The sequence below is a fragment of the Physeter macrocephalus genome, chromosome 5 (genome assembly GCF_002837175.3).
Source record: "Physeter macrocephalus isolate SW-GA chromosome 5, ASM283717v5, whole genome shotgun sequence".
Taxonomy (NCBI): Eukaryota; Metazoa; Chordata; class Mammalia; order Artiodactyla; family Physeteridae; genus Physeter; species Physeter macrocephalus.
Window position 1 is genome coordinate 72644054 of NC_041218.1, and position 13111 is coordinate 72657164.

The 13111-nt window shown below is 36.6% G+C and overlaps 1 protein-coding gene across 3 annotated transcripts in view; it reads right to left on the reverse strand.

The window, feature by feature from the left end:
• The window catches only part of SNX13 (sorting nexin 13), a 155149-nt gene that overhangs the window by 7856 nt on the left and 134182 nt on the right, over positions 1–13111 (reverse strand). For all 3 annotated transcript variants that reach the window (XM_024127480.2, XM_024127474.3, XM_024127470.2), the window contains 5 exons: positions 11684–11845; positions 9921–9992; positions 7385–7530; positions 7061–7129; positions 5011–5123 (listed from right to left, as the gene is read on the reverse strand). In XM_024127480.2, the coding sequence (XP_023983248.1) occupies positions 5011–5123; positions 7061–7129; positions 7385–7530; positions 9921–9992; positions 11684–11845 (562 nt within the window). The remainder of the gene's footprint in view (positions 1–5010; positions 5124–7060; positions 7130–7384; positions 7531–9920; positions 9993–11683; positions 11846–13111) is intronic.

The window sequence follows — 13111 nt, forward strand, 5'->3', positions numbered from 1 at the left end:
AAGATTTTTAATCACAGTTTCAATTTCAGTGCTTGTGATTGGTCTGTTCATATTTTCTATTTCTTCCTGATTCAGTCTTGGCAGGTTGTGCATTTCTAAGAATTTGTCCATTTCTTCCAGGTTGTCCATTTTATTGGCATAGAGTTGCTTGTAATAATTGCTCATGATCTTTTGTATTTCTGCAGTGTCATTTGTTAGTTCTCCTTTTTCATTTCTAATTTTAATGATTTGAGTCTTCTCCCTCTTTCTCTTGATGAATCTGGCTAATGGTTTATCAATTTTGTTTATCTTCTCAAAGAACCAACTCTTAGTTTTGCTGATCTTTGCTATTGTTTCCTTTATTTCTATTTCATTTATTTCTGCTCTCATCTTTATGATTTCCTTCCTTCTACTAACTTTGGGTTTTGTTTGTTCTTCTTTCTCTAGTTCTTTTAGGTGTAAGGTTAGATTGTTTATTTGAGATGTTTGTTGTTTCTTGAGGTAGGATTGTATTGCTATAGACTTCCCTCTTAGAACTGCTTTTGCTGCATCCCACAGGCTTTGGATCGTAGTGTTTTCATTGTCATTTGTTTCTAGGTATTTTTTTATTTCCTCTGTGACCTCTTGGTTATTTAGTAACGTATTGTTTAGCCTCCATGTTTGTGTTTTTTACGTTTTTTTCCCTGTAATTGATATGTAATCTCATAGTGTTGTGATCAGAAAAGATGCTTGATATGATTTCAATCTTCTTAGATTTACTGAGGCTTCATTTGTGACCCAAGATGTGATCAATCCTGGAGAATGTTCCGTGCACACTTGAGAAGAAAGTGTAATCTGCTGTTTTTGGATGGCATGTCCTATAAATATCAATTAAATCTATCTGCTCTATTGTGTCATTTAAAGCTTGTGTTTCCTTATTTATTTTCATTTTGGATGATCTGTCCGTTGGTGAAAGTGGGGTGTTAAAGTCTCCCACTATGATTGTGTTACTGTCGATTTTCATTTTAGGGCTGTTAGCATTTGCCTTATGTACTGAGTTGCTCCTATGTTGGGTGCATAAATATTTACAATTGTTATACTTTCTTCTTGGATTGATCCTTTGATTATTATGTAGTGTCCTTCTTTGTCCCTTGTAATAGTCTTTATTTTAAAGTCTGTTTTGTCTTATATGAGAATTGCTAGTCTAGCTTTCTTCTCATTTCCATTTGCATGGCATTTCTGTTTCCATCCCCTCACTTTCAGTCTGTATGCCTCCCTAGGTCTGAAGTAGGTCACTTGTAGACAGCATATATCAGTCTGGATGTGTCCCTAGGTCTGAAGTGGGTCTATTGTAGACAGCACATATATGGGTCTTATTTCTGTATGCATTTAGTGAGCCTGTGTCTTTTGGTTGGAGCATTTAATCCATACACATTTAAGGTAGTTATCGATATGTATGTTCCTATTACCATTTTCTTAATTGTTTTGGGTTTGTTTTTATAGGTTGCTTTCTTCACTTGTGTTTCCCACTTAGAGAAGTTCCATTAGCATTTGTTGCAGAGCTGGTTTGGTGGTTCTGAATTCTCTTAGCTTTTGCTTGTCTGTAAAGATTTTGATTTCTCCATCGAATCTGAATGAGATCCTTGCCGGGTAGAGCAATCTTGGTTGTGCATTCTTCCGTTTCATCACTTTAAATATGTCATGCCACTCCCTTCTGGCTTGTAGAGTTTCTGCTGAGAAATCAGCTGTTAACCTTATGGAAGTTCCCTTGTATGTCATTTGTCGTTTTTCCCTTGCTGCTTTCAAATAATTTTTCTTTGTCTTTAATTTTTGCTCTCTGAGCTTCCTGGACTTGGGTGGCTATTTCCTTTCCCATGTTAGGGAAGTTTTCGACTATGATCTCTTCAAATATCTTCTCAGGTCCTTTCTCTCTCTCTTTTCCTTCTGGGACCCCTATAAGGCGAATGTTTGTGCATTTAATGTTGTCCCAGCGGTCTCTTAGGCGGTCTTCATTTCTTTTCATTCTTTTTTCTTTACTCTGTTCTGCAGCAGTGAATTCCACCATTCTGTCTTCCAGGTCACTTATCCGTTCTTCTGCTTCAGTTATTCTGCTATTGATTCCTTCTAGTGTATTTTTCATTTCAGTTATTGTATTTTTCGTCTCTGTTTGTTTGTTCTTTAATTCTTCTAGGTCTTTGTGAAACATTTCTTGCATCTTCTCGATCTTTGCCTCCATTATTTTTCCGAGGTCCTGGATCATCTTCACTACCATTATTGCGAATTCTTTTTCTGGAAGGTTGCCTATCTCCACTTCATAGAGTTGTTTTTCTGGGGTTTTATCTTGTTCCTTCATCTGGTACACGGTCCTCTGCCTTTTCATCTTGTCTGTCTTTCTGTGACTGTAGTTTTTGTTCCACAGGCTGCAGGACTGTAGTTCTTCTTGCTTCTACTGTCTGCCCTCTGGTAGATGAGGCTATCTAAGAGGCTTATACAAGTTTCCTGATGGGAGGGACTTGCCCACCAGAACAAAAGAGCTGGCTTTTGCTCTGGTGGGAAGAGCTCAGTAAAACTTTAATCTGCTTGTCTGCTGATGGGTGGGGCTGGGTTCCCTCCCTGTTGGTTGTTTGGCCTAAGGCGACCCTACACTGGAGCCTACCCGGGCTCTTTGGTGGGGCTAATGGCAGACTCTGGAAGGGCTCACGCCAGGGAGTACTTCCCAGAACTTCTCCTTCCAGGGTCCTTGTCCTCACCGTGAGCCACAGCCACCCCCCACCTCTGCAGGAGGCCCTCTAACACTAGCAGGTAGGTCTGGTTCAGTCTCCTACAGGGTCACTGCTCCTTCCCCTGGGTCCTGATGCACACACTACTTTGTGTGTGCCCTCCAAGACTGGAGTCTCTGTTTCCCTGAGCTGTCTCAAAGTCCTGCAATCAAATCCCGCTAGCCTTCAAAGTCCGATTCTCTAGGCTCCTACAGGGTCACTGCTCCTTCCCCTGGGTCCCGATGCGCACACTACTGTGTGTGGAGTCTCTGTTTACCCCAGTCCTGTCGAGGTCCTGTAATCAAATCTCATCAGTCTTCAAAGTCTGATTCTCTAGGAATTCCACCTCCCGTTGCCAGACCCCTAGGTTGGGAAGCCTGACGTGGGGCTCAGAACCTTCTTGCTTCACTTCAGTGAAGTGAATTGTGCATTCAATTATTTTCCCCACGATCAGTTAAAGCTTCACTCCAGTGTGTGGACTTCCATGGTATAAGTGTCCTCCAGTTTGTGAATCATCCACCCAGCAGTTATGGGATTTGATTTTATTGTGATTGCGCCCCTCCTACTGTCTCATTGTGGCTTCTCCTTTGTCTGTGGATGTGGGGTATCTTTTTTGGTGAGTTCAGTGTCTTCCTGTCGATGACTGTTCAGCAGTTAGTTGTGATTCCGGTGCTCTCGTAAGAGGGAGTGAGAGCATGTCCTTCTACTCAGCCATCTTGAACCAATACCCTATTATTCTTCTTAATTATTCATAGTCAGGGCCCCTATAGCAGGGGCCTCAAAAGCAATACTTTATTGCTCTCAAAAGAAACACGCAACTTCCAAAATGTGTATTTCTAACTAGGCTACAATATAATTTAAAGCAAATAGTTTTAAAATTTATTAAAAAACAGGTTAGGGATTATGTATATATAAAAATATATACTTTTACATCTATCCTCACTTCCTTCAAGTCTTCACATAAGTGTTATCATCTCAGGGAGGCCCCCAATGGCTACCCTATCTGCAACTGCAACTCACCTGACACCTCCCTTTTCCTGCACTATCTGTCTCTTCAGCACTTACCACTATCCAACATACTGTGCTTTACCTATATCTTTCATCTGTTTTCTGTGTCTCCCTAGTAGAATGTAAACTCCAAGAAGGCAACGATAAGTTTAAAGAATAGTGTCTGGCTCGTGAAAGGCTCTCAATAAATATTTACTGTATAAATGCATTAAGATTTCTTCCAGCCACATAACTGAGTCAGTCTATAGCACCATCTGGTTTATTCTAACAGTATATTGATATCCTAGGTTATTGGGTTTTTTTTAATTTTTCTAAAATGTTATTTCTGTAACTTGCTTTTTATCTCCAAATGCAACAGTATAGTCTATAGGGCAGAATAAATAGCTATGTGGCAAATTTCCAACTTGTCAGAAGAGAAAGTTGATTAAAATCTACGATGAAAATATAGTTTAAATTAAAAATACAATTATATGAAAATAAATAGATATTGAGAACTTAAATATTTTTCTATTCTCTACATCCGCAATTAAAATGTGGAGAAGAGATATCTAGGTATTTTCAAAGATATTTATAACCAAAGAAGAGATCAAACAACCACCCAACTACACAAAACTGCTCTTACTGAGAGAAGACAAAACGGACAAAGTGAATCTACATTAATGAGACAGCAGTGTTCTAAAGTAACTCAAATTAGACCAACAGAATGCCACTATGTACACTTTCTTTAGGATCATGTTTTAGTAAAGATTAAGAATGGGCCAATCAGTTGTTTCAAAGGGATTCTTTGAAAAAATGTGTTTGTTCTCTTAAGTAGAACAAATATTCTTCCTGAAAACCTCATACTTCATATACTTTTATCAGCCCTTTCATCTGTCACAGAATTTATCATCAACTTCATTCTCAAAATGTTTCAAGGCAGCAAAGTGAAGTGGTTAAAAGCAACACTTTTTCAAGTGGTTGAAAGCAGTGGCTTTCAAGGAACTCAGAGCTGAGTCAGAGTCCCAACACTCGCTTACTAGCTATAAACCCTGAGTGACTCACTTAACCCTTTTGAGCTTGTTTCCTCACATATAAAGCTGTGATGTTAACAGTAACTAGGCTTCATAATGTTGTTATGAGGATTAGTTAAAGATATATGAGAAATGCCTAGCACAGTGCCTAGTATATGATAAGCCATCAAATGATAATTATTATAGTCAAAAGGCAGCTATGCTTAGCATGCTCAATGCCTTAAATTCAGAAGAAGTACAAATTAATAAGATTTATACTAAAAATGTTCACTTACCTGGCATAATTGAAAGTAATTTAGTTTTTCCTGCAACTCTTGTTCTCATTCGAATAGCTTTATCTCTGCATGGAATAGTCTCTGCTAAAATGCCATTTGGCCAAAAGGCATCTCTATTTAAGAAGATTAAATAAATTTTGTAAACATTTTCATTTTCTAATGATACAAGTTGGTAAAATTATTCCAATTTTCTACAGAAAACACAAATGTAAACAGAAAAAGGAAACACTTCTGAAATTTTATATAGGTGTGATATTCAACAAACAGTAACTACGTACAGGGTTCAATTTTAGGTGTAAAAGGATATATACAAGAAAAAATAACAGAAGTATGCCCTGGAATAACTTAAAACTAAGCCAATATAAAACAAATTCTGCACCCACACCTTAGAGCTGTATTGATTACCATGTTTCTTTCACATATTTAATCCATTCTCCTTTACTTTCACAGTGTGCTTGATTCCTGTTCCCTAGTTCTCAGGCCAAAGGTAGGAACTGAGCACGGTAACTAAGCTTCCATCTGGGAATTTGGTCTGAGAGAGAGAGACACTGCCCAGAGTAGTCCTTCTTAACTCTGACTGAACATTAGAAAACACCTGGGAGCTTTAAAAGAGCTTAATGACCAGTCCTCCACCAGATTAATTAAATCAGACTGTTTGCAGATGGGACCTAAGCATTAGTAGTTTTTAAAGCTCTCCAAGTGATTTCAGTGTGCAGGCAAGGTTGAGAATCAGTGCTCCAGAAGAACAATATCTATCGACCCTGAAACAGAATGAAGGTGCCAGGGCAAGTGGTACAGCTTTTAGAAACAGTATGGTATAGTGAGGAGAAACTTAGCTTCAGATTACAGAGACCTGTTTCCCCACTGTCCAGCACATGAGGCTCTGGGCAAGCTGCTTAACTTCTCAAATCCTCAATTTCCTTGTAACAAAACGGAGACAAAAATCCCTATCTCGTAAAACAGGATAAAATCAGAAAGTGTACATAAAGTAGTTGGACAGTGCCAAGTAAACAGTGTTCGATATTGACAGTTCCCTTCTTTCTGTTACTTCAAAGTACGTGATGCCATGAATGTTTATGCCTTGCTTATGTCTCACTTTTAGAAAACACATTTATTTCTCTGCCATGGCATGCTTTCCTTGAAGGGACTGAACCTTACCTCTCAGTCCCTGGTAAGAGGGCTAGACACAGAGAAGGCGCTCAGAATATTTCTGTAGAATGAACATATGAATTGGAGTATAACTACTCTTAATTTGAACCTTTTCAGAGGTTCAAATAGTTAATAAAAATTTAGACCTTGGACATACATATTTTTAAAATTCTTCATTTAAAATCAAGGTTAGTGGGGACTTCCCTGGTGGTGCACTGGTTAAGAATCCGCCTGCCAATGCAGGGGATATGGGTTTGATCCCTGGTCTGGGAAGATCCCACATGCCACGGAGCAACTAAGTCCATGTGCTGCAACTACTGAGCCCACGTGCTGCAACTACTGAGCCCACGTGCTGCAACTATTGAAGCCCGCCCACCTACAGCCCATGCTCCATAACAAGAGAAGCCACTGCAATGAGATGCCCACGCACCACAACGAAGAGTAGTCCCCGCTTGCGGAAATTATAGAGAAAGCCAGCATGCAGCAACGAAGACCCCATGCAGCCAGCCAACCAATCAATCAATCAATCAATCAACCAATCAAATCAAGGTTAGCAAATACAACTGAGAAAAATTAATCCTGGAAACTAGGTAACCTGATAATATGACCATGCCGTTTCTACATTAATATTTCAATTATTTTAAAGCCACATTACTATGATAAAATGTAGCCTAACATCTTAAAGATTTTTCATTTACACTTTTTTCTATTCTGGTTTTAAAAAAACAAACATGAATAGGTCCATGGGACAAATGTTTATAATTCTTGCAAGTCTTTTTGCTCATCAGTGATGACTAAAACCAACGTTAAGGCCAGGAAGAGAAGGAATGCAATGAAAGTTAGTGATAACAATGCTCAACTCTATACTATCTGAAAGAAGTGACTGTGTCTTAAGACATACCTGAAACGTTTCACTAAGTCAGCTACTTGCTCAGGTGAGGTCATCCAGTCAACATGGTCAACTATTTTTCTGAAAGTAAAGAAATTCAAATGAGTAAGGTCAAGATTTTAGAAGGTGAATAAAATAAAGAAATATTACTTTCATGGAGTAAGCAACTTAATTTGTATGAAGATTATCTCTGAGAGCAATAGTCTGCTTTAATGATCTTCAAAGACCCAGAGAAGGAAATTCACCTACAAAAGGTTGAGCAATCTGCTTCCAGAAGTAAAACTTCAAAAGCTAAGTAAGATCAGCTCTAAGTAGTTTAAGAAAAAAAAGTGGTACCTATTAATAGTATCACCATATGTGGCTCTAATAAGCTGTTGAAGTAGGTTTTTGATATTCCTTCTCAACCACTGATTTCTCTCTTTTAAGTCGAATACTTCATCCATGAGAAGCAGCATTACCCTAAGTGGAATATTGTCATCCACCTGACAAAATATGGGAAGAAATAAGGATACGTTTATTTGAGTTACCTATCTACTATGAATGGCTAATTTTGCTGCTTTTACCAAATGACTGTTACTATTTACAGGTTGGAGAACAAGTTATACTACAGCCTTTGTAACCAACATTTCATTCTAATTTAGAAAAAATATTTTTAACAGCCATTTTGACAGAATACAGAATTTTACAACTCTACAATGATGAGTAAATTCCAAGGCTGTAGCGAAAAAAACTTCTCAAACTGGATTCATGATGGTCTTAGGAAAAGATGATTTGGGATCTTGCAGTAGAGTCTGTATTAGTTTATAAGGCAAAGGCTAGCCCCTTTGCCTATTCTCTAGGGCACCTTTTTCAAATGAACAAAATATTCTCAACATTTCTCTTTATTTAATAGAACAAAATACAATCTACACAGAGCAATCTGTTTTGCTCGGTTACTGGGTTGTATGTATATAGGTATTTTCATGAAAAAGAAGCTGAAATAAAATCCAGTTAACATTACAAAAGGCAACTAGATTACTAGAATTTTCTTTTTATTTTTAAGAAGTAAAAATGTGTACACTTTCATCATGGGAATATTCAATTAATGATATAAAAAGTAAAGAAAGACAACTAGAATGCTTTGATGTCAAAATATATCAATATATAATAGGTGCAGGTTTAGATATGCAACAAAACTGCATAACTGCCAGTAATTTTGTAATTCTTTCATCACTAAGCTACTCTTTCCAATTATTTCATCAATGTTGTAATTTAAATACTTAAATTTTTTCATGAGAAAACAGCATGAGTCATACATTTTTCACTGTGTTGTAAACATTTTCTTAGCGTACCTTCTCTTTCACATATTTTTCAATAGCTTAACCACTTTGGAGGCAAAAAGCACTACTGCTCTATTCTCTGATCAAGTATAGTCATGAGTCTGACGCCACATGACAATTCTAATAAACAGTTAAATTGTAAAAACCCTTAACAAAAGGTATAATGTTATGGATATTACAACAGTACAATGCATAATAAACATTCTAAAATATTCTTGAAAAAACAAAAATATTATCTTTAAGACAGTTTATTATAAAGAAATTCAATGAGAAACTGAAGAGAGAGAATTATAACTTTAAAATAACTCTGCCTAATAGAATAGAATATAAAGCCCAGACCCAAATACATAAAATAAAAAGATTTGTGACAAGGGAGAAACATATACTGGGAAAAAAAGGCCTTCTCAGTAAATGATGCTTAGGTCAACTGGACCCCTACCTCATTCCATACACAACAATTGCTCCTAGATGAATGGCAAATCTAAGTTTTGGCATGGTAAAACAAAAACAATTTTTAAAGAAAATCATAGGAGAACATCTTTGTGACCTTGCAGTAGGCACAGATTGTACACAGAGCATAAAAGCACACAAAGTAGAAGATATTCACAATACACAAATACTTATATCTGACAAAGAAACAATATTCAGATTATACAACACACTCTTACTAATCAAAGACAAAGACAGCCAAGCCAACAGAAAAAAAATGGGGAAAAGAGCTAGACATGTAAGACAGGACACCCAAATGGCCAATAAACTTATGAAAAGAGGTTCAACATTTTAACAGTCATCAGAGAAATGGAAATCCGCGTGAGATACAACAAAGAGAATGGCTAAAATTAAAAAGGCATAACATATTGAGTTTTGGCAGGCTGTGAACCACTGAAATTCTCATGCATTGCTGATGGCAGTGGAAGCGGTACACACACTTCGGAAAATTATTTGACAGTATCTATTAAAACTGAATTTTTGCATAACCTCTGACCAAGCAATTCCATTCCTGGGTACAGAAAGAAATATGTACTTATTTATTTAATCAAAAGACAAGTAACAGAATGTTCATAGGAGTACAGTTCGTAATATAGCAAATATATTGTACTATATTTACAAAATATAATTGTACTACAATTACAAAATTGGACTGTAAGGCCACAAAAATGAAGAAACCACAATCACACGAAACAAACATGGAAGATTATCACAATGTTGAGCAAAAAATGCCAAACTTAAAGGAGTACATACCTCACAGTTTCATTTATATAAAGTACAAATGCAGGGTAGAAGTCAGGATAGTGTTTATCCTTGGCAGGGGAGAGGATAGTGACAGGAAGAGAGCATTAGGGGCTTTCTGGGGTACTGGTAATGTTCTGTTTCTTGTTTATAGTGCTGATTACATGGATATGTTCAGTTTGTAAGAATTCATGAAACTTAATGTTTACAACATATGTACATTAATGACAGATATACATATTATGCTTTATTAAAAAGTTAAAAAGATCTGCCAAGTATGATGTGAATTTCAACTGAATGCTACCAAAATAAAATTAACTCACAGTATCATCAAGTTGAGCTGAAACTCGACAATGTTCAGGATCTGAATCAGTCTTCGGAATTAAAGGAGGAACCTAATATTAAAAAAAACCAAAAAACAAAGTAAACACACTATAGCAGAAAATGAAAGAACACAATAAAATAAATCAAAATGAGTAGTATCAAATATAATGAACAGCATTCGATTTAATTTTGGGGACAACATATAAACAAAATTTATATAGCATTAACAAGGTATTAACAATCTACAGTTAGAAACCCAATATAAAAGGGTAATTATTTCATTACCAACAGATTTTCTTTCCTTTAAAAAAGGATTCATTTTGAGTTGGATGGAGATATTACTCAAACTCCCATACTTTTTAGAATTTAAAGCTAAGTAAGATTAAATGACTTAAAGACCAAAAGTTAGTAGCAGAGTAGGGGAATAGAACTCCAATCTTTTTTCTTTTACCATAAAGAGCCTAACAGTATGCTAAGAGGCTTAAAGGAACTAATTAACTGACTGTTATATAATGTAAGTTATGGGGGAAAAGGACAGAAAAAACCAGTGCTAGTTGATAACCATTTCTCAGCACAGGAAGGACCATCAAGATCACCTATTATAACCCCTTCACATTACTGGTGAGGAAAAAGAAACCTGGAAAAGTTCAGTGACTCTTGTACGAAGTCATATGGGTAGCTATCAGCAGAAGCGGCACAAGACAACCCTCACTTCGGTGTTAGTGTACTTCCCCATGATTATAGAAATTAAGATGAAACATCAGAAAAGGTATGAGAATCAATAGAAAAGTATGATTTACACACACTATATTTTAGGAGTTGCCTCTTACAATAAAGAAATTCTATCAGTGTTTATATATATTTCCTCTTCATTGAAACATTCTAATAGTTACATGATTTCTTTTATAGTCTTGATTATAACCTTAAACAACTAGGTCAAAATTATTTTTAAAATGTAAATTAGGAAGCAAAAAACTACTTGGTCAACTACCTATTCTGCTAGCGTAATGAAAAAGCTTCCCAGGAAACTCTTCTATGCCTCTCACAGGTATATGCACAGTAAGATATGGCTGCAGAGATTGATGATGCTGAAAGACTTTTCCTCTCTTTGATCTCGTGAATCTTGATCGTGTGACTCAGGAGAAATTAGACTTTATATTTGCTGATGAATACTAGTAAAACTAATTTACACAACAGCACATACCTGTTTTGTTATAAATTTTAATGACATTATAGAATAAACATGTCTAAATGGAATAAAACAGTACAAAGAATGTTAACTTTACTAATTTTAAATATGTGTTTTAAATGGATTTTAAAATTCTACTGCAGCAGAGACTGAGGAGTGACTGGATTTTACAGATCCATTTTTTTTTTTTTTTTTTTTTTTTTGCGGTACGTGGGCCTCCCACTGCCATGGCCTCTCCCGTTGCAGAGCACAGGCTCTGGACGCACAGGTTCAGTGGCCATGGCTCACGGGCCCAGCCTCTCTGCGGCATGTGGGATCCTCCCGGACCGGGGCATGAACCCATGTCCCCTGCATCGGCAGGTGGACTCCCAACCACTGCGCTACCAGGGAAGCCCCAACACAGTATTCAATTTTGATAAGAATTAATTCTCTAGTTTTTAAATTCTTTATGAGACTATGTGTCTATAGGGTTTTGGACATATAAAGGAAAATAAGGTAAATCTAAGCAGGAGCTCAGTAAATCTTAGGTGACCTAAAAATAGTTTCCTTTAGGCATTACTGAAAACATCTTACCTTGAAAAATGATTGCCTTATGTCTTGACCTAATCGTTCTGACATTTTGCCCATGTTGTCTGACATTTTAGTCATTCCCTCTGCCAAGCTATCAGGAAGGGATTTAACTGCATTTGAAACATTCCTCATAGAATTTCGAAGTGGATTTACAAAAGTGTCCATCTAAAGAGGAAAAGATATTAAATCATAACTTCACTGTATCAGATTTGTTACTCAACTGAGAAGCATGGGAAAATACAGAGTGCAACACATGAAAGATGTAATAATTTTCCAGTCTATAATAATCTCATTGCATTTTAAAAGGATAGAACTGTTGTCTTCAGTGTCTTTAAAATGTATTTTCAGACACAAATATATGAATCAAATTTTTGAGTGATATGGTTATTGGTAGAAATGAATATAAACCTTGGGTTGCCTTCTTATTAAGAAAAACTCTGAAAAATTGAAAATTTTTCCAAACTAGAAATTGATGCAAGTATAAACAGCTACAACAAACTCCTGCCACGAATTCAAGGCAACAATGACATAGATATTTTGAGGTGGTATTAAAAAGCAAACAAGCAGATAAACAGCTCAAAAAACTAACAAGTAAGATCTATTTTTTTAAAAAATAATTTTTAGGATATGTTACATGCTCAATCAGAATATATGGAAGGAATCTGGAATCTATTAGGAAGAACAAAAGAAGCTGCAAATCAGACATGTAAGCCATACTTTATTAAGGGAGAATAGAAAAACCATAAAGAAAATATGATAAGAGATATAAAAAGAAATGATCTCAAAGGGACAGGAAGCTTTAAAATGGACATTCTGAGAGGACATTCAAGATGGCGGAACAGTAAGACGTGGAGATCACCTTCCTCCCCACAAATACATCAGAAATACAACGAACTACATGTGGAACAACTCCTATAGAATACCTACTGAACACTGGCAGAAGACCTCAGACCTCCCAAAAGGCAAGAAACTCCCCACGTACCTAGGTAGGGCAAAAGAAAAAAGAAAAAACAGAGACAAAAGAATAGGGACAGGACATGCACCAGTGGGAGGGAGCTGTGAAGGAGGAAAAGTTTCCACACAATAGGAAGGCCCTTCGTGGGCAGAGACTGCGGGTGGCGGAGGCGGGTAAGAAGCTGCCACCATTACCCTGATACCAAAACCTGACAAGGATGTCACAAAGAAAAACTCCTCAACAAAATACTAGCAAACAAAATCCAACAGCACATTAAAAGGATCATACACTATGATCAAGCGGGGTTTATCCCAGGAGTGCAAGGATTCTTCAGTATACACAAATCAATCAATGTGATACACCATAATAACAAACTGAAGGAGAAAAACCATATGATCATCTCAATCGATGCAGAGAAAGCTTTCGAGAAAATTCAACACCCATTTATGATGAAAACTCTCCAGAAAGTAGGCATA